Below are 22,155 nucleotides of genomic sequence, written 5' to 3' on the forward strand. Positions count from 1 at the left end.
CCGCTCCCGAGTTTTGAGGGTTGGCTGCGTCTGCGCGTTTGTTTATGTTGAGCGCTGGCGTGTCACAAATTTTGCCGAACACTGTGATTATAGGTTGAGGCTACGTTGGCTCGCCCCTGAACTAAGTTGCTATCTGCAGAGTTCTGGATTGGCGGTACCCCTTTGTGTACACAATGCGGTGAACCGCTTGTCGGCGATTTTCCTCCGCAAAAAGGTTTCTAGAGGCGGCGCTGTGAAAACGCCGATAACAGAGCCCTCTATGCCGCGCCTATAGGTTTCGGGTAGTACAAACGCGATGCAATTTCTTTCTCTATGGTGATGCCCTGCTTTTGAATGCACGGCGTCGCGGTATATCTGCTCGTCTCAGCTGCGCTGCGGTGTGAATTTTGGAGAATTTCCTGCATGAGAGGCATTGTAGCACGCCTTCCGTCGCCAAGGAAGCAAAGCGCTGTGCCGAATGCGTGCACTGCGCACGAGAAGTCGCAGACGCCGTTTCGGTGCACGGCCGCTTTGAATGTGTGTGCCGCTGAAGTAGCATGATGCCAAGCTGCAACGGCAGACTGCTGCAATACCGGTCTATTCGCTTAAGCACATGCACCAACTCAGAACCGTGGCCCAATAACAGCGAACTAATGAAACTAATAATCTGCTGGCGTTAGCACTGTGAGTCTGCTTCAGCGGCGCTAGAATGTCTTGACGCTGAGAATGCCAGCCACGTGCATGCTTATGCCGCAAAAGTGCATTTCAAGACGTGGTTGTCAGTAAATACTGTGATTGAGTGTCTGTATCGTTAGCACTGGCTGATGTGCAGTGGCTTTTTTTTTCTTTTTTCGGACAAAGAATGATGCCGTTGCAGCAACAGTATTGTTTGTTGTCATTCATTTGTTTACAGTAACTTACAATGTGACAAAGGCTGTTTAAACACCACTTTTTATGTACAGTTCCCTGTCTTATTGCCGCAACTGACTGTGCCACGTCAGTCAATACATTATCTTTTGCTTTTTCTCTCGGCAAAGCATTCTGAAACAGTTTCAACAGCTCTACGTGAACTTTCGCTTAATTAGGAAGGCTACTTTGCCATAAGAAATTGCTTTAGGTCCTGTAAATTCCTGTGCGTGACAGTTTTCCATTGAAAAGAAATCATCTGCATACACCTTAGAGACAACTGCGGTTTTCATGGTTAAGCTAAAATTAAATTAAAATTTCTTGTGGCTAAGCACCCTTGATGGGATGATCCACAGGCTACTCACAGTGAACGCAGGTGCTTTTTTCGATAGCTCAACACCAAAATAAAACAGAAAATGAACCCAGAGCACACACACAAATCAAGCAAGACCAGGTGTATACAGCCAGCTGACAGCATAACCTAATGCGGAGAGCTGCGGCTTGTATGCTACCCAGCCAATTTTATCTCTCGCTACCAAGTCGTCGCACAGTGTGTTGAAAATTCCAGTGTGTCAGGCCCACGACCCTCATGACAATTCACCATGCATCAATAACAGCGGTAACGATGCTTGGGGACAGCGCGCTGCTTAGCGCAGTCTGGCGTATGCTCGCCGGGTCCACCCACATTCAGCACGATTTGTCGGACAAAAAGCAGCCGCAGTCCATGACCTGTGCTGTATTCAGTAGCGCACAAAGCCTTACGTACGTATCGAACGCTTTTCAAGTGCGAGATATATGCACAAAACAAGCGACACTCGTGTTACTCTACAGCGCAACGTATTTTCCATAGTACCCAGCCAACTTTGTTGACCACCGCCAGGTTGCGCCATGGTGCGTTCAGAACTCCAGCGCATCAGCCTCATATGCGAGCTTGGCCTCAGCATGGATGTCTTCGCCCTGCTGTCCTTAGTAGCGTCCATGTTGGGGTACAGCCACCGGAATGTTTGTAATACAAGGAAAGACTTTACTGTTGACTCCCATCGCCCAACCTAATTCCTAAAAAGTAAAGTTATAAATATTTCTTTAATCCTTTTTCAATTCACTTCAGTATGATGGCCGCGACTATAAATTCCGTGCAATAATACATCATTCCCCAGCAATCGTTTTTTTTTTTTCTCTTTTTTTTCTCCCCCCCCCCCCCCACCTACTAATATTGTGCAAACTGCCAAACTCCTGGCCGATCCCGCATGGGTAGATGCCACTCGTACAGAGGACACAACAATAATGCGAAACATCCTTGTCGAGTGTAGCCCAGCTTTTCCTGCCGTCTGTCAGACCGTTCTCACCCAGTCAAACGCATAGATATTGCCCAAAGTGCTTGTGCAATCAATTATTGCGCGAGACATCCGCTCTTGACTTCCAGGAAAAATGCACCAGGATTCTTCCACAAGTGGCAGTTGTTGAAGTTAAGGCATCCAGCAGTCCAACATAGTGACTCCACATAAAAGAGAGGCTCACTCCTTCCCATTTCAGTGCAACCTCAGAGCTACATAGAGTGCCTGTGTCACTCTACAGAACTCTTTCTTTGCCAAAATGCCTCGCCCCAAGAAGCTTCTGACTCCAGTCGTGTCGTTAAGCTACTCGGATGCCTGAGGCCTGCACTGCCCTACTGGAATGAAAAAGGATCGCTGAACAGTAACACTACGAATCAATGAAATAGGTGAACCAATGAACATTGAATAATTCAATGTCCAAGTAATGTGCATATGTACCACAATGTTACATAATGCACATACATAATCATCTCTTAACATATCACTGTAATAAAACAATCTTCAACAACCACTGTGTCATTCCCACCGCACGTACTACCATTTTGCACACACATTACAATGGTGGTTGTCGTTTTGCTGCAGAAAACGTAATTCGCGAGAACCCTTCTAACCAAACAATGCTTCACGTCGTGTCACGCTCAACAGGGGTTGTGGCTGCCAGAACTTCTTTAGTCGCGCAGACATGAAAGGGAATGCACATGACACATTTGCGCAATTTTGTAATGAAAATACCAGCAGCTACTGACACTGCTAGCGCTGCCAAATACAAGCCAGAAAGAAGCTGACACACGTGGTGCAACAAATGTGAAGAAAAATGCCTCCTCTCTTTTATTCAATTTGGATATTACTGCTTAAAAGTTTTGTGCTGTATGCAAACATCTACTATCATTGATACCTGCAGCCCAGACGACACACAGGAACCCTAGAGATGTCTAATGGATATTGCTGTTTGGACGTTGGGGGCGCCCTAAGGGTGTACCAGAATGATCCTGAAACCTCCCAAGTGAAACACCGAAACATATCCTATGGATGATGCAGCTAGGCCTTTCCTTAGCTACTATTGGGACATAAGCCGGACATTGAATCTCAGCATAGGACTTCATTTGGACGTTATTAATCACTTAAGGATGTCTGCTGATGCTACCCCATGGCTTTCCAAGCTTGTAATGTGTCAAGCAGAGTCCCTGAAAGTTCCAATGCTTTATTGAAACTGTCTGTAATACAAGATGTCAGGTAACTAGGGCAACTGTTGACAAAGCTGCCCCTAATTTTTGTACAGGTATAACACAACGCAAATAGAATTTAGTATAAAAACAGCTGCCCAATGTCTGCTGCAAGTGTTGGCAGTGGATGTGCACAGCGCACGCAATGTACATTGAACACTACGCATTGCATCAATATCACATATATGTAATGTCTAGCTGCAATGGCACAAACGCGTGCGTGAGCTCGCATGGGAGTACAATTTGCAGGTCCCTCCTTCAAGTAAAGGGGATGCACTGACAACGCTACGCTCAATTACCTCGGTGGTGGAGCCAGGATAGCGTTTTGCCTTCTGCTGCTGGTGCAAGCGTTCAGTGCATGCACACTATAAACACACTAGTGTTCCTGCTGAGCTGCTGTGTGTACGCAAGACCTGCCTGGCACACACAGGATATTCAAGTTTCCAAAGCCAATGAATGTTATTAGAAAATATGCAAACTGTGCTGTATGCATGAGCTTGGGATGTTATGGCTTTGCGTTATAATTTGGAAAAATCAGAAAACACGTTTCTCTTTCTCCGAGACTGCAAGACCAAACCTTTAAGCAGTAGGCAGTCTGTTAATGTAGGCCGAGAAAGGGTATGGTTGTGATGTCCTTGAGACGTCCCTGGCAGGATAACCTAAAGCAGTATGTAAATTTAGAGAGCACCCATCTGGGAAGTACACACACAGCCATCTGGTAGCCACCAGCCATCTCCTGACGCACGTTCACAAAAAAAATTTCACATGCCAATTCCACATCCAAATCACATTTGCATGATGCATTTTTCGCGCCTTGCTAAAAAGTTGCATGGAAATCTACTGGACATATTCATTTGGATGTGGGACCTGTGGATCTTTTTGGGAGTCCGTGGGACTTCTGTCATATAAGTGTACAGGTAGGTCCACTGTTAAAAGGTTCCTAAAATGGTTTGGACAAATTTTGTAGATGCCTAGGGCACAGCTATGATAAAGCATTAACACCACAACTTAAGTGAAGTATCTCGTATTAAGAGAGCTACGGACGATTGCAAGTTACCCTCCTCCCAAGCAGCTATGCTTTTTCTCAACTCGTCTGCTAAGCGATCAGGGCTAGGCCCTGCCTTCAGTGGCTCTGTATCATGATGTGATGTCGTGTCGTCCACTTCTGGTGTCTTGGAGCCAGCGCTCGACACCTCTCCTATAGCTGCTTGGCCGCCGATCCCCAGTGAGAGCTATCCAAACAGCAGGCATTGCAAACGCTCTGTCGCAGCTTCGAGTGTATCCAGTACTCCAGTAAACACAAGCAAGCTGAGCATTTTGAAGGATGGGCAAAGGCGTAAACTAAATCCCCTCCATACTACTACCGCTGTAATGAAGGGGCTTTAGCGTAAACGTGAGCGACCTGCATGGTGCAGCCACCTAGTCGTGCAGAGCTTAACCAGCCAAGCGTGAAGCTAATATTACTGTAACCAAGTGTAAAACATTTTAAATATTTAAAAAACAATGCATTCACAATCGCGCAGCTGCCGAAAATTTACACCAGCAGCAAAGTTACTTTGTTACTGCTATATTAGCTCTGTGTTTGTCTGGCTGAGCTCTACGCCACCAGGTGGCTGCACGCTGCACGTCATTCATGTTAGTACCTCCGCCCACCTGGCAAAATGCCCAATCCATCTGCAGTTACTGGAATACCAGACATGCTGAAACTCGCTTTCGTGGTAGTAATCCTCCGGTATGAAGCGACGGCTGCAAACGCATAGATCCTGGCACAGATCGGATACCAGCAGCCCGGTGCGCTGCAACCATTCTGCTCGCCTGTTACCTTGTGGAAGGATACGATGTCGCAGCTTGACGTGTCCCCAATCGCTAGATTTGCAGCCCAGGATGAACCGAGGGCAATTCATGGTCCTGTTACAGTTCACTTTATGCGGCAATGAATGGAATGGATGCCAAACACCTGAGACAGGATGTGCCTAATCGTCACGCTCGTCAACATGAAAAGACTTGTCCGTCAGGTGTGTGGCGGGATTATGCACCAATGCAAATCTTACACTCCTTTGTCCTATGTTCACCCCCTCTATGCTGGAAAATGGTTTCTCTCCGAATTCCTCTGTGTGCGTTGACTTGATGTGACCTATGTTTACCCCCTCTATGCCAGGGAGTGGCTTCTCTCCGTATTCCTCTGTGTGGGTTGACCCGTGTCCTGACAAGGCCCTCTACCAGGGAGCAAGAGAGAATGAGGTTGTCCGGAGGGTGGATGGTCTAAGGAAAGTAGTGAGCCACCACGTGTTGACACATCTCCCGTACCTTTGTGTGCAGGAGCATGAATGCCGCCCGTAATGATCACCCGTAATGATGTATTAAACTTCTGTTATTGTTTTTACATCACCTTGTCTTCCCTGACAAATTTTCTCCTATGGTCAACCTGGTTCGAGCTCCAAGCAAACGCTGTTGAAGGTTGGACGAAACCTTGTCCTCGTAACTGGTGGCAGCCTTAACAGTCCTCACAAAAAGAAACCTCGAGACCAGCATTGACCACGCACCTCGCATCAACAAGGAGCATGTTGTAACACAAGCATACTCCACTTGCTGTGTGCCGGGAGTGCTTGAGTGTAGTAATGACAAATTGCCATTGTGTATACTCTTTGTTACTTTTTGTTTTATAGAAACAAATTAACAGATATTCCAATTATTACAAACAACATTTGTTCACCATAAATTGGAAAAATTACAGATGCGCAACCTGGGTAGCCAATCGTATAGCTCGCCCAAATGACATCCCGTGCACCCGCTGCGTAGGTGGTGACGGGGCAACAGAAAACTCTGGGAGTGGCGCCGCTGTGATTGGTAGCAATGAATATTTTTAAAACTTGTAATAAATAACATGCTTTATACGGGGTGCTTAAGTGTATCGCTTCATTATCAGAAGGACCTATCCTAACGAGTCAGTATGTTTGTACAATATCATCAAATTCATTTCAGGGTCCTTTTAAAGGGAACACGCAAGGTTCTGGCTCACATCTTTAAAGTGCTGCTTCTGCTGGTGCATTCTGGAGTGCTGTCAATGCGCTATGCAGGTAGATAGACAAGAACTAACTCCATCATCTGCATGTCATCTTGTCAACTGCATGTCAACTTTCCACACAGAAATTCACTCATACTCTCCTAATACATGACCCCTTGAACAATGAACCTATCTGTGCATTAAGAAGTATTATATTTTATGGACCCAAACTTAGAAGATGCAAACCACCAAGTTTACAAAAGAACACAAAAGGCCAACAAGAAAGTTTGAGTTTTTGCATATGCAAAGCCGCTTGATTACGCTATTTCTAAAACTCCCTACTAATATGACACATTATCTTTCATACTTGACATTTTGAAAATACATGACTACGCAGTAAAATGAACAGCAATGCGTCTTCACATCCTTTATTCACACGGGAAGATCCCCTGCCAACGTAACACTGTACGTAATTCTGGCACACACCGTGCTGGAAATCCGCATTAGGAATTTGTACTTTCTGTGGATTGGTGTGAACATCTTTCTGTGGCCTTGGGAGTTGGGTAGTCCACTGCTTTGTCAATCAGCTGGAAACAAAAGGAAGCAAGCAAATGCCAAATTGGTAATACACACAAAATATGGACAGAGGGTTTCAAGCCAGCTTGGCTCACTGGAATAACACAATCTTGATGCCTGAAGAAAGCACACGAGAACAAGGCGGTAACACGAAGGCTAAGTTTCACTGATGATGCTAGTTACGAGCAGTACTCTTTAGGGAACACACAGGAAATTTTTCAGCCCCGCACTGAAATCCTCAAGCTGCGTTCCCACTTGATGGAGGCAATCAAGATGAAACTCTTGTGTTGCAAATAAATGGATGGATTTAATGGGCGTACCATTGAAGCAAGGTGGTGGCTAGTGCCATCACGCTTGTTTTCTTTTTTCCGTTGGCCCGTGGCCAACATTATTAAACTATATATGCTTGAAGCATTGTATTAAAGAGGCAATCTATCTTCATTCTGTGTTCCCTACCTTTATGCCACCAATACTCCTGCTATTGTCTTTTATTTTCTCCTACACCAGGTTCATTTGCCTATCCCCTGCTATCTTTAAAACCAAAGACATCAGGCAGGGCAACCACAACAACATATAGCAACATATGGCATACACATACCTAAATATATGCAGAACCCCATGGTGACAACAATGGCAAAAATTATCTTGGAGTTCCCACATAATTGCTATCACAATAAAAAGTGCCTGCATTGCCTCTGCCTTAGGTACTCTCTGCAGAGTGGCCAGTTTTGCTTGCAAGCGTGTTTGGGTTTTTTCTTTTTAGCAAGTTGACTGCAAACTTATCTACAAGTTATTACAACTTATTACAAGTTATTTGTCATGGTCTTTTGAGCCTTCATGCTTTTTGTATGTTTTCGTGCAGAATTAATTTCGTTGCATGATCTTAATGAATGCTCTCGCATGATCATCTTCAGGTGGCCAGAAGCGGTGCACGCATTTATATACAGGACCCATAGATAGGATGAGCAAGCTGAAATCTACTATCACTGCTCAAGAAAAGAAAAATAAATAAAGGGGGTAGTGGCCACCACTGGTGCAATCAATGATGGCAGTGATGTGTTGACTGTTTCTCTCAATGTTTTCGAAAGATTCAGCTGCTTCATGAAACTACGAAAATCTTTTTTTTTATGAAATGCTTCACTTGTTTATGTCTATTTTGAACAAGCCACACATAGTAAAAGGAAAAATGGATGCTGGCAGCAAACGACCATATTATAATCAGATGACAGGAAGTTTATTTAGATTTGTTTTGGGAGGGTCATCCGCTAGCTCGGCCAGTTCATCTGGTCACACTGGCACTCCGAGTCCAAAATCCTAAATTTGAAGGCCACTTCACTCGCAACAACTGTGGTTACAGAGCTGTGTAGTTCATGTTACGTAATGCTTCCAGCACTCTGACGGTATACAAGTGCAAAAGACATCCAGGTCTTTGTTGTCTAATAATTGTTACAGAAAATCTGCTGCACACTCCGGAAACAGTTAATGTCAGTGGACTTCACATTACTGATGCAGACAATACAACAAAGTGCAAGAAATTAGTTTTAAGCATTACATTCAAGATATCTCTGGAATACACACTTATGGTTTCAGTAGTTCTGGAGAACTAGCAAACTGCATAAGAGTGCTTTCATTTATTGACCGTTAGTGGCACAAATGGAGAGAATGATCAAAACCGTGTGTTTTAAGCCACGCTGCCACATTACTAACAGTGCTCACGCACTCTGCCAAACAAGCCACAGATAAAACATCAAGTCAGATAAAGGTTCACCTTTGGTGACCTTTAACGTCTAGTAAGTGGAAGAAAAGACAACTTTGGCATCAGTGGGAGTTTAACCTACAACCTCCGCTAGTGGTTGTGGGTGTGGCTCCCACCAACAGTAATGTTGTCTTTTGTAAACTCCTTCATTTCCCTTTAACATTACGTTCATTGTAAGTTTAACCCTCATCCTCAAATAAATTATACAGTTAATTCTTGCATATTCCTTCCCTGGCTTCGCTGTCTTATTTTTTTGTTTTGTTTTTTGTGGTCTTGCTAGAAATTTGGCCCGTTGATCTTCCCCCTCATTAATCTCTATCACTATAAGATACGTCCCAAAAAAGTGAGAACACCACCAAAAAAGAACCTCAGGAGCCTCTAAAAACAGCTGTGACTTCTGTTATATGCAGCATGAGAACTTTAACAGTCCTACTATTTATTTATTATTTACTTTCATTATTATCTTTTCCTCCTTTTTTTTGCCTTTGTACAATTCATTAAAATGGCAATATGGCAGCTGCAATAGCAGTGGTCCATCAAGACAAATGGTCACTCATAAAAACACATCATAAGATGAAATCAGTCTCAAAATAAAGAATGCTGTGCAATATCTCATGCAAGACCAAGGATAAAATATGCTGCAACTTCCAAAGGTCACAGAATGTTTCTATAAATGTTGGGACGGTCATGACTTGTTACAGTAATGACGAATACCTAACAGCAGATGACTTACCGAATTGGGCCTGGCGTAAGACAGCACAAGGTGCGTGACATGGAGGATTATAATGACCATCCAGAAGATTTGAGCAAAGACGAAGCCGCAGCGTTTTGCCCTGTTTGAAATACACTTGATCACACTACGAGGCTAGAGGCGACAGCACACACTTCTTTTTTTAGAAAATCTACATGCAAAGAAAAATACTTAAAATGTAGGTAGCAAGGCCCTATATAAGTCAACAGTATGGCTTGTTCACCTTGACATCCCCTTTGCTGTTCACTTATAGCATGCAATATGTAAAAAAAGAAAGAAAACGAAAAAAACTATCATGAGGAATTAAAGAAACAGTAGTCGCATGATACAAACATCCTACTTTTTCTTACAAACCTGAGTCTATAAGTCCATCCCTGCTGGCTATCATCACTGAAACCTGTGACCAAGTTCTTACACTACCAAGCACTATAAAGTCTAAACAAACAATTACAGTCAACGCCCAATATTTCAGACTTCCTAGGACCGCGAAAACATCCGAAGAATCGGGACGTCCGAGAAAATGAATGTATGCCTTTAACTGCCCTCAAGGGCTCGAATCGCCACAGCCACGTCCGAAATCGCTTTAAAGGCCTGCCAGTACAATTATTAGGCGTCTCTGTGCTTGTACTGTGACAGGAATGCTTCACCGCAATACATTATGTATGCTTGGCCGTGTAACAGAGCTGTATTGCGGCAAAGCTGACTTTCAGAAACCGGCGTTATGCAACGCTTTAGATGTCTCCGTGCTCGTACTGCGACAGAAGACGGCAGGTGTGCGTGTGAACACATTTTTTGGAACACATTTTATGTCTGTGACAGTGACCCCTTTGCGCACTTGGTATGCTTCACCGCAATGCAGTGCGTATGCTCGGCCGCATAACACCTCTGTATAGCGGCAAGGTTGACTTTCGGGAACTTGCATTATGCAATGCTTTACACCCTTGCCGTGCTTTATGCGCTTCTATGCCATTAGGGAGGATGTTAAAGGCGGACTCGGCGCCATTGCCGACGGCGGCGAATCCTTTAAATTAAATACACGGCACCGAACAGCAGGAAGCTGGACAGCGAACATCAAAGCAGCTAAGCACATCAGATCGGCGAGCAAGAGCACTAGTTCTAGCCTGCGAGATAATCAAAATGGTGGAGGCGATGGCTTCAATTAATGTCGTTTCGGAGCTGCGGTCACAGCAAAAGGTCTAAAAAATCGGATGGAGAAATGTTTTAGTGTCTAAAATTTCAGACGTCCTTATGCACTGGTTCTATGGGGTATGATGTGGCAGTACCGTGAAGGTGTCCGAATTATCAAGCATGCCTGAATAATCGGTTGTTGATTGTATGTGCAAGATCACCATTAACCTTTGTGATATATATTGTTACGATATATATGTTACTGACATATAATGCTAGTGTTGATATTAGACAGCCATAAGCAAGACACAGAGAAAGGATGTTCAGCTGGACAAGGACTTTCACGCATGGTTACAAAGTAAATATCAGCAGTCTTTCTAGAGAAGCTTACAGCTTACAATATTTCATGTTGCACTTACCACACATTTTTGGTGGGTTCTTACTTTGACTGAAACCAAGTCCCTGGAATAACACCTGTTGAAAGCTACGCATTCACGCTTTAATAGCCCTGCCACGTCACAGTCGTATGTGGCACTTCTCTTGAACATCACTTCTCAGGGTCAGTGTCCTTATCATTATTTTTAGTCGCGCTGTGAGACACTGCAACACAGGAGAATCTTTCTGCACCGACAAGGCTATTTCTTCTGATCATCAGCATTCTGCTTAAAGTGGTTACCTGTCCAGCCTCTGACGAAGTGAAGTCGGAGGCTCGTGGTCAATGGAATCGTAAACATGTTGCGTTCGCTTGGCCACATTTTCCCACCGGTACATCCTGCTCACTCGTGCATGTGCTTCTGCAGCTGGAACAACATCGCCTCGTCCATGTCGCTCAATGGCACACTCCAGCCCTTCCAGAAGCCCTGTACAACAAAATTTACTTTGGCTATACCTGGCATGTCCGTGGTCTCACAAAACAGCACAGAGGTCATAAGGCTGCAGCATTAAGCCTCTGCAACAGTTTCAACTACAACAAGTGCAGTTTTAATGTCAAAAGTTACCATAAACTCACAGACCGAGGCATGCTGTAGAGGGAAGGAAGGCCAGCTCTGGTTGAGAGTTATCACTGTCTCAAGCCTTTTCCCCCTACAGAAAGCCTGCAGCTAAAAGCCATAAGAGCCTATGAAACTCATCATGCCATGGCATGTCTATCCTTCAGAATACGACACAGTTCTGATATGTCATGCACGAGATAACCCAGATGACACTACATGTGCACCATGGCTTCACATTCTCAAATGTAGGCAGAATGCATGATAAAAAAGTAAGACACATCACTCCATACAACTTGTTCACTCTGCACCAGACTTGAAAGTAGCAAGAAGTGGACCAAGGAGCATTAGGTAAATTATTATTTTTTTTCCCTATTCTGCCTGATGATGAGACATTGACTCTCTCTTAAAAAAGTGAATATCTCAAAGCGAGGGTCTACTTGCCTCGCACACTGGGGTCACAAAGATGGATCAGATCAGGTGGAAGCACCTCGGGCACGCCTCCAACCCTGGTGCTCACAACCTGCAAACTTGGGTAGCAGTCATACAAGCAATCAGTACAACCTAGGCACAGAACTGCATACTAAGCAAAGTAGAAACTTGTCTATCTTATTTTGTTTTGGAAAAGTTTGCCTGTTTTGTCTGGCCAGATACTGGGTTAACGGTCTCAAACATGTAGACCTTGCACTTAATACAGCTAGAAAGCAGTCATCCATTCATTCTTTTTAGTAGCCAAAAGATATGCAACTCTGTCCAGACCCCTAACATGCCACAAGAGTAATGAGGTATATGTACCTTGTATGCAGATTGACGTGTAATGCGAGTTCAAGCTCTCTAATAAAGAATTAACTGAATATAACTGAACTTATTCAGTCATTCAATTACTCGCATGTTTACTCAAAATACAAAGTAAAAGCTCGCAGACACTAAAACAGGATAACCTGGTAGTAGTGTGTTAGTGCTTAGAGCATTCAGCAAGTGCTCAGAAAAGCAACTTTCTGGGCAAAGAAAATCACAATGAGGGCCAAATTTTCCTTAGGTTTTACTGTGAACAATCAAATGAAACAATGAGATGATTGCACAATGTTATAGATATTTTCAAGCACTTCTGTGACAAACCTGGATTTATTTTTTCATGACAATAGTCTATGAAAGCTGTCAGATGTTCTCACTTCAGGATTAAACGTGATAAATTGATTTCACATTTCACTGTGGCACTTCTACAAATGATACTGATAGTGGCAGTCTCTAGTGAACATAAGGACAGCTGTCGTTCAAAGCACCTTTTTTTTTTTTTTTCATGTTTCGTTCCCCCCTCCCACCCCCCAATCCCATTTTTTTTTCCTGTGACCAACTGTTTTGATTCTCAAGGTGAGTGGGTAGTAACGTGAGAATAAAAATATGACGATAAGAACTCCAACTGGAGCTATAAAAGCCTCATTTGCATTCACTGCATAAAGCCACACAGAATCTAGAGGTCCACATACATTATTGATTGATTACAGCTACGGAATTTTCCCAACTTGACATTATCATTACAAATGGATTTTAGTATGTTACACGTCACCTTCGCATAATAAATGTTATCAGATTTCCTTGCTCTCTCTCTCTCTCTCTTTTGCAATTTCAACATAATGTAATGGTGCCGGAAAGCCAGCCTTTGCTTCATACAGGAACTTGCAAAGGCATAACAACATTACGCAGAAAGACAATAAATTCTTCTTAATTTTGCCTTGCTTTTCCTTCCTTTTCTTTTTTTCTTTCTTTTCAGAGCAGCATTTTCAATCCTGAACTCACCCACAGGCACATGCTTCTACAATAGCCATGCAGAATGCCTCTGTCAATGAAGCATTCAAGAAGATGTCTCCCTGAACCATGACCTGAAAGAAATAGCCAGGTCAAGTCTGCCAGAGGATTACAGCTAGGTTCTAGGCAGGGCATGCATTTAAACATCCTAATGAGGCAATAAATATGCAGGCCACTGCTTCAGAAAAACAATACCTGAGACGTGAAACAAAATTTTATAAAATAATGCCAAAAACAACTACAAGAAAGCTCCACATTTTTCTGCAACATATGCAACCAGTGTGCAAAAATGTATCTTCATCTGGGCTTGAAACCTTTCCTCGATTATTCCTTTATTCATCCTGAAGTTTGAAACAAATCAACTTTCTCTCCAATAACTCATACAAATCCATAATCATGTCTACACGCAGTGCAAAACAGTACATGCAATAGACATCCATAAATAGAGAAGCACCCCGAAAGGCAGCAGCCTCATAACTATACTGGCTTGTTTTATCTTCTACACGGAACTTCCTCAAGCAGCAGATATTGGGCAAACCGTTTCACCACTTACATCTCTCACAGAGTCATGCTCAATGGCTCCCAGCATTGTAATTCTTTCCTGCAGTCGATGCCGTTCCCTCACTTCTTCAATCACAAGCCTTTTCGGGCCATCGCCACCTCAGGATAGAAGGACAACAAAGATGATGCAAGAAATTGGTGCACTGCGGAGCACACCCATTTGGCCTTTAAAGGCCAACTGCAACGAAATTTCACTGTGACTAAATTGACTTCAAATGAGTAGCATATACTACTGAAGCAATCATGGCAAAGCCGAGGGGTAGGTAACTATCTAATTTTCTTATTAACAATCACTGAATATCACCCATACTTCAATGCATGCATAGCAGGCAACACTATGAAGGCGACAGAAACTTGTATCATTGCTTGCATTGGCGACTAAAAATTTGTGCATCACATATAAAAGAAAGGTTGGCTACAACCCATCACCCTGTGTGTCTTCAATCCCTGCATGCACTTTCGCAAAAACTGCAGCCATACCAGTCAACCTGCTTTTTTTTTTTTTTTTTACTCTCATACCCACAGCGCCATTTAGGCATTACAGTGGGGGGGTTACATACATCAATGTAAGCAGCTTATGGCATCGAATAAACAGTATTATGCTATACAATACAATGAAAGAGAAAAAGAGAAAAAAAAACGCAAAAATGACATGACAAAAATGGTACATCAGGATATCAATGTACAGCACGCAGGAAACGGCATCATAGAATTAAGTAATAAAGCACTATATAATGATAGCAAACTCTGCAATTACTGCATACTGAAAAATAAAGAAGAAAATTTCAAAGAGCATTTGCAAAATGTTCATTATTAAGTATACTAACTACGGCAGCAGGCAGTCGATTCCATTCTAAAATGGTTTTGGGGAAAAAGGTGCTTTTGAAAAGTTTAGTTCTACAAGTGTATTCCCTAACCTTGAGCTCGTGATCTGTTCGTCTGGATATATAATGTGGCTGAAGAATATACTTATTACGGTCTATTCCGATTTGGCCATAAAATATATTGTGAAAAAGTTTCAAGCGTAATGCCTGCCTTCTCTTTTCTAAGGTGTCCCATTTTAATGTTTGTTTTGCGCTAGTAATACTAAGGTTTCTGTCATAGTTGCCGATTACGTACCGTGCTGCTATATTCTGAACTCTCTCAAGTTTATCTCGGTCGGTACACGTAGGAGGGTCCCATACGGTACATCCATATTCTAAAATGGGTCTAACATAGCTTTTGTACAGAAGATCGCGAGCCTGCTGGGGAAAGAGTTTTGTATTGCGCCGTAGAAATCCTAACACTTTGCATGCCTTTGCTGTAATGAAATCAACATGCCTGTGCCAACTCATGGACGGCGTGAGGAATACACCCAAGTACTTGTACTCGTGAACAATCTGCAATGGGGAACCGGAGAGATAATATACGGCTTCTGGCATACACTTTTTAGTAAAGCGCATGTGGACAGTTTTCTGTGTGTTTATTTGCATATGTGACTCTCTGCACCAGTTTTGTAGTTCAACTAAATCATTTTGCAAAATAACAGTATCAGCAATGCTTGTAATTTCTCTATATATTATCAGATCATCAGCAAACAATCTTACGGAAGAAACAATAGTGTTGGGAAGGTCATTTATAAACAATAAGAAAAGCAATGGGCCCAATACCGAGCCCTGGGGGACGCCAGACGTTACGCGGGCCGCACTAGATTCTGCGCCATTTACCACTACATGCTGAAACCGCAAAGAAAGGTATTCCTGAATCCATGCAATTACCTGTTCATTGATATTAAACCAGCGCAGTTTACATACAAGCAATTTGTGATCCACCAGGTCAAAAGCTTTTCTAAAATCTACAAACACCGAGTCAACACAAGAACGAGCATCCAGTGCACCACAAACTTCATGAACGAATTCTGTTAATTGAGTAGTACAGGAAAGCCCTTGCCTGAAACCATGCTGTTTCTTTACACTAACCAAACACTTCAAAGTTTTCAGCAGAAACACACTCAACATTGACTACACATATAGTATAGCTATGCAAGCCGACACTCTAAGAGGCCCCAGCAAAGATAAGAGCATTCGGAGTGAACATGCACAGTGTGTAAAACACACAGTCATAACAATATTTGCTGAATTTTGTTCCAATGGGTGCCACTATGAACCCAGAATGCGCTCTCACCAGCGCCAACGCTGGCCTCCAACAGCCCGATTAAATTTTTTTTCCACCTAGCTGCAAATATAGTAAAGCATAAAGTGCTAGTGAGGCTCGAACACTTAGGCCTTAGGTACATCCCATTAGGGCAGTTAGTGATTGAGGAATAAGACACGTGTACAGTAACAGCGCATCGTTGATCTTTTTCTTTTCTGTCTTTCCTGCCTTGGTCTCCTTTTCGCCGCAACACTTCTGTGCTCCCCTTTGCAAGACATTTTTCTTCTTTCTCTAGTGATTCCCACAATTAAAACCTACTCAGAAAGCCCCATACAACATCAGTGTACAGTGGCAAGCTAAATCTGTCCAATGCTGTGCAGTACCCAACAGGCTGTCACTAATGATTCTGCAGAAATATGTGCACCACAAAGCTGCGTCAAGCTTTACATACTTAGTGACTTCGCCACAGCAATGTCACAAAAAAAACAGTGCATACATCATACTACACTGCCTTAGAGTGAAGGATTTTAGCACCGCATAATTGCCAAACTGTGTGTGTGTGTCTGTGTGCACTAAGCACTGCGCAACTGCAATCAGTGGCATGTGGTATCAGAAATGGTAGATTGCTCACGTAATGATAAAATACACTAGTATCACCAAGAAACTAGAGTGCTGTGATGAATGTGAGTAAGCCTACGTGTTCTTTTTTCTTTTTCATGTTTCGTGGTTGCGGCAGTCCATAATAACGTACATATTAGCACAATCCATCCTCCTATTCAAGTATCAAAGACATCAAATTGTTCTAAACCTATCCATCATCAGTGGCGTAGCTAGGTCGTCTGGCACCCGGGGCCCATAGGTCTTCTGTCAACCCCCCCCCCCCCCCGCTGTAGTCGAGGAAGGCGAGGATATCAACAAGTTCCGGGTGTCTTCAGACGTATATGACACCCCCCCCCTCCGCTGGCCCCTTGCACCCGGGGCCCACGGCCCCCCGGCCCCCCCTGTTGCTACGCCACTGTCCATCATATATAGTATCTATGAACTGACAAGAGCTGGAAAGTTGTCCACATCAGTTCACAGACAAACTTTCCAAACAAACTTTCCAAAATCATCTGCATCTCAAAGAAACATTAAATTGTGGAACCGGCTCTCAAAATTTACTGGTATGCTAAGTAACAGACTATGTACTTTAAAATTTACTTCAACCTTCATTACATTTCAAATTTTTAAAGCAATCACGCAATTTCTGCATTTGCACTTTGTGTCTTGCTATTCACCCTGATTACGACCTTTCAAGAATGTGCCAAGTGATTTAAGACAAGTAAAACTGCAATGGAACATAAATATATGCCAGCTGACAGCAACGTGAAAATGTAAAAATGCTACGAGTAGTTCTAGCAGCCCTACTTACTGCGCTCACCTATGATAAATTGCACATTGGGGTGTCTGTTGCAAATCACTGGAATGACACCTGCCATCAGGTCAACACCCTTGCGGTAAACCAGCCGACTGACCACGATGATAGTAACTGAAAACAGGGAAATACGACGATCTGGCACCGATACAACAAAATGGCTCCCGTCACTACACACTGCTGTTGGCAGCGTGCTCCACGATAAGTGATGCTCCACGATTAGCAATGGCATTTTCACCAACCCAAGCATACAAAATAAAAAGTTAAATTTTGATGTTTGCAGCTCCTCAAACTTTTTGATTGATTGATTGATTGATTGATTGATTGATTGATTGATTGATTGATTTAGTTTGTTAGTTTAACATCCCAGAGAGACACTGAGGCAATGAGAGTGAGGAGATGTGGATTAATTTCTATCACCTGGGGTTCTTTAATGTGCACCTAAACCTAAGCACGCAAACATTTTTGCACTCCAGCCCCATCGCAATGTGATTACTGCAGTCAGGAATCAAACCTATGACCTTGCGCTCAACAACAGAATGCCACAGCCACACGGGCACGTGGCAGGGTTCCTCAAACTTTAGCCATTCACTAAAGCTCCAACAGTTAACATACACTGGTATGATACCTTTGCCTTGTTCTTAATTTCATTCAGGCATGCTCATGTTGTAGTATTTCAAGATAGGCTGCCAATGTGGCCATTTTTTTCCGCTGGCACAGCTTTAGAAAAAGTGCGTTCTCACCTTTATCCGAGGGTTTTTTGTTCAGGTCAGGGAAGAAAACAGCAGTCTCTACGGCATTTGGTATGACGGATACCCTGGCAGGTGGCACATTTGCCCTCAACACGGTGTTCTCCTTTCTGAAAGGTGGGTGCAAACAGATTGTCCATCAGACCGATGACAAAGGAAAATTAAACTGTGGTGGCTATTATGTGAATGAAACGAAAAAAAAAAAACTTTTTCCTTCTTTCACCTGGCAAGTACCTGTGAATATAAATGTCGCTCACATTATTTGCATGTGAAACAGTATTACTGTTCTAATAACATCCTCACAATTTTCACACTGTTCCTTTCCTTCATCAATGTGAAATCATGGCATGCGCAAGTTAAACAGATGTCACAAAAACTTGATAGCAATGGCATTTCAATATCACAGCTATTGTTAGCTACATCAAGTTTTTAAATATTGCCTGTGGCAGATATCACAATTATAGCCCTTGATATAAATTACTCGATGAGGCGGCAACTACTATGATAAATCAAAATGTCTCATTGAATAAAACATATTCCTACTAATGAATGTTTTCATTGATTACTTTACGGCACATATTTCAATCTGCAAATGGTACCTTGTGAGTATACAAGGCACACTTGTAACGAATTTTGAGGATGGCACCTGTTTTGAGATATGCATCATCAGACTTGCGGTAAAAATGCATTATTGTTCACCTTGCTTCTTCCAGATACCATTGCTTTATGCATTGAAGCACAAAAGTAACTGGAACGCCAATGCCTTTCGTCAGACACACAGAAAATTAATACCTTGAAATTGGTGTGGTCCTGAGAATTCATTCCAAGTAGATATGCTTTGCATGCTCGCTAGCTACAATTCGCAGATTGAAACGTGTGCCCCAACGTAAGTAAAATGTTAATTAACATAATAATGTCAATTATTCAATTAGACATTTTGATTTCTCATAGTAGCTGCCGCCTCATCGAGTAATTTAAATCAAGGGTTATAATTGTGCTATCTACCACAGGCAATATTTAAAAATTTGGTGCACCTAAATAAAAATGCCCTGTATACCATGGACGCCTGTTAAGAGGGAACCCAGTTAACCCTTTTTGTGCTGCAGGAAATGACAAAAAGAGTGTCAAATATGCCACAGATTTTCAGAAACATGGCTTTATGACATCTATTTCGTCATTGGCTATATTAGTACAAAATCTAGTGATGACTGCACTTGTCAGTAATTTGCTAAGCCAAACTTAAACAGCTGTCATTGATGCCGGCTACTAGGCTCAATAAGAGGGCTGAATCAGAGCAATTGAAGGAGTCGATTCTGCAAGCAACACGAGAAGCACATGGCATTGTTGTGACAATAAACAGCTGCACCAGCATTGACGGTGATGCAGAAACCTGCAGTCCTCGAATGTCATCTGTATTCTGTTAATTATTCTGACACCAACCGGGAACCACGGCACCAGTGGTGTAGCTGGTTCTTCTGGTTCTTGAAGGTACAACTTAATATGCTCAATACACTGGTGCATTTTATTTTTCAACAACATGAGGGCGCTGAAGAACTTAGAGAAATCTAGATGAAATGTAAACATTTGTGACAGTGAACAGGTCTTCACAGTGCCAGCAAGTGAGATTTATTTAAGTATGTAACAGTTGCATGAAACAATACTTTGTATCACGAAAATCCAATAACTTCTTTTTGCATCTACATTTTATTTGAATGCCCTTGATTGTTTTATGTCATGGACATGTGGGTAGCACAGGAATAGTACATTTATAGTTTTGCAGATCACTTCTGTTAAGACATGATTCTGAAAAGACAGATTTTTCACAGACCTGTAGATTTTAAAGGCCTGTAGATATTTAAGTGTATTAAGCCGCTTAGTAATCCATGTGAAAAATAAAAATAAAGTCAAAAGCATACTTTCTGCAATACGCTCCATCTTGCACATCTGCTTTGTAATACACAACATGCCCAAATCTGGAAGACCGATTGCGCTCTAAAATAAATGTAAGTTCAGCAGAAGAAGGAATAGTCATGCTTTTATAATTACCCAGTGTGTGAGACGCATATAACATGGTTGGCAAAGGACAGGGACATGCTGAGCAGTTTGTTTGTGATGATTGCACTGGCATCGGCAAATCCAAACAGTGAATGGTCTGTGAAGACAGCTCGAAGACCCAAGGTGGAAGCGTGAAGCATAACCTCCAATGCCAAGGATGAGAACGCCTTGACAAAAGAATGGGGTTTAAAATTAATACAAGCACATTGTAACTACTTAATGCATCTGGTATATGGAAAAATGAGCTACCAAATAAGAGACACAATTGCATATGGCTCGGAAGATGAATTATTAAATGACCATGACTAATAATGTGTCGCCCTATCTACAACTTATGCTTTAAATACAGTTGGTGCTATAGTGCTGGTGCTCTTGCACTGCTAAACCTTTTTTTTTTTCACTTTGGTGCAAGTAACACACTGGGTATGCTTAAAATGACTGCCATCACTTTTTTGCCTAAATTGACGAATGTCAGTTTGCAGGCTCAAAATACCATGCTCAAAATGACATGAACTTTCCCAAACAAGAAAATAAACAGAGGATCAAGCTTACTGAATGTGCATGAACAACCGTGATCTCTTCTCTTATGAGAATGTTCCGTATGAGTGGAAAGGAAATCATGATGGTTGGTAGAGTGCATTGGTTGTATATAACAAGGAAAGGAAGGTAGTACACCTGGAAAAAAAAAGGGGGGGGGGGCACAGGTGGTGTAGGAGCTGCATATTATAATCGAACGAGCACTACAGTGAACTGCCATACCTTGAGCCCAGACGTCATGTATCGAACTCCTTTCCTGTCCCCATACGCGTGCGTGATAACGCAAACTTTGTGCCCCAGAGCTAAAAGACATTGGGAGAGTTGGTAGATGTGACTTTCTACACCACCTGTATTGGGATAAAAGAAGTCCGAGACCATGCTGCAAGAAACGAGGAATTGTGAAACACCCCAATGAATAGAATAAGAACTTTTTTAAGGACGGTCATCGGTAGAGCGGATTATTCACCATATTCTGTGCCGCTTTCGTTCCATGTTAAGGACGAATTCCTAACGGTCAAATAAGAGGAAACGCTGTAGACTCATTACCGCAAGCAAAGCACGGTAACAACCGATGATACGGGCGTGCAGGCAGATACGTCCCGTCCTCTACAGCCCTTTCATTGCCGTCTGCGGCAGCCAACGCTACATGATCTTGAACGGCATATGCCCGCACCAACGCCTCCGATAACTATATGCCTGGAACGTCGCTCTCTTTTCCATAGGGAGCTCTCTGCCGAGTGTTGCGACCATGCGCCGCAGGACGGCGCGCGCCACCGTACCGGTCTCCATGGCAACCACTGACGCCGCCGCCGAAAGCTCACGACGCGCCAGCCGCTTGGCTGCCGACGTCGCTCCCGGTTGGCTCCCGGTAGCCGCGCCACCGGCATGTTTACAAGGGCTGGCCGCAAGAGGCGCTCGCCACCGTACCAAAAGGAGGAGAGTACAGGCGAGGGAAGGGCAGCGCGTTTGCGGCTCACGTTCCAGGCATTGTATATTATAGGAGGCGTTGCCCGCACCAACACGCAAGCCACGCAAGAAACATGCAAGAAACGAAAGTTCTGTGTCACGTGACCCAACAAATATGGCAAAACTTGGCCTTATGTGGACAAATGAACGCAGACACCCACTACTTCGAATGGTGGTAGCTTCGGCACCATACTCTGCCCTAGCGTCTACGAAGTTGTTCACTTGTCTTTTGAACTGTATTGTGGCGCCCCACCCGAAGCGGCGTCAGATCAGAAAAAGGTTACTTCA

General features: G+C 43.1%; 1 protein-coding gene across 2 annotated transcripts; it reads right to left on the reverse strand.

The window, feature by feature from the left end:
- Positions 1–6,858: 6,858 nt before the first annotated feature.
- On the reverse strand, positions 6,859–22,055 carry PIG-A (phosphatidylinositol glycan anchor biosynthesis class A). 2 transcript variants are annotated; one of them, XM_065452598.1, is made up of 13 exons: positions 21,924–22,055; positions 21,368–21,580; positions 21,124–21,280; positions 20,917–21,039; positions 20,356–20,531; positions 18,304–18,419; positions 17,567–17,674; positions 14,006–14,112; positions 13,444–13,526; positions 12,091–12,176; positions 11,334–11,517; positions 9,512–9,611; positions 6,859–7,033 (listed from the first exon to the last, which is right to left on the reverse strand). In XM_065452598.1, the coding sequence occupies exons 2-13, from the start codon at positions 21,391–21,393 to the stop codon at positions 6,950–6,952; spliced, it is 1,350 nt and encodes a 449-aa protein (XP_065308670.1). In that variant the 5' UTR covers positions 21,394–21,580; positions 21,924–22,055; the 3' UTR covers positions 6,859–6,949. The 2 variants fall into 2 exon arrangements, with proteins under 2 accessions (XP_065308670.1, XP_065308669.1); XM_065452597.1 differs by having other exon boundaries at positions 17,558–17,674.
- Between the last annotated feature and the right edge of the window lie 100 nt (positions 22,056–22,155).

This window comes from Dermacentor albipictus, chromosome 2 (assembly GCF_038994185.2).
Source record: "Dermacentor albipictus isolate Rhodes 1998 colony chromosome 2, USDA_Dalb.pri_finalv2, whole genome shotgun sequence".
NCBI lineage: Eukaryota > Metazoa > Arthropoda > Arachnida > Ixodida > Ixodidae > Dermacentor > Dermacentor albipictus.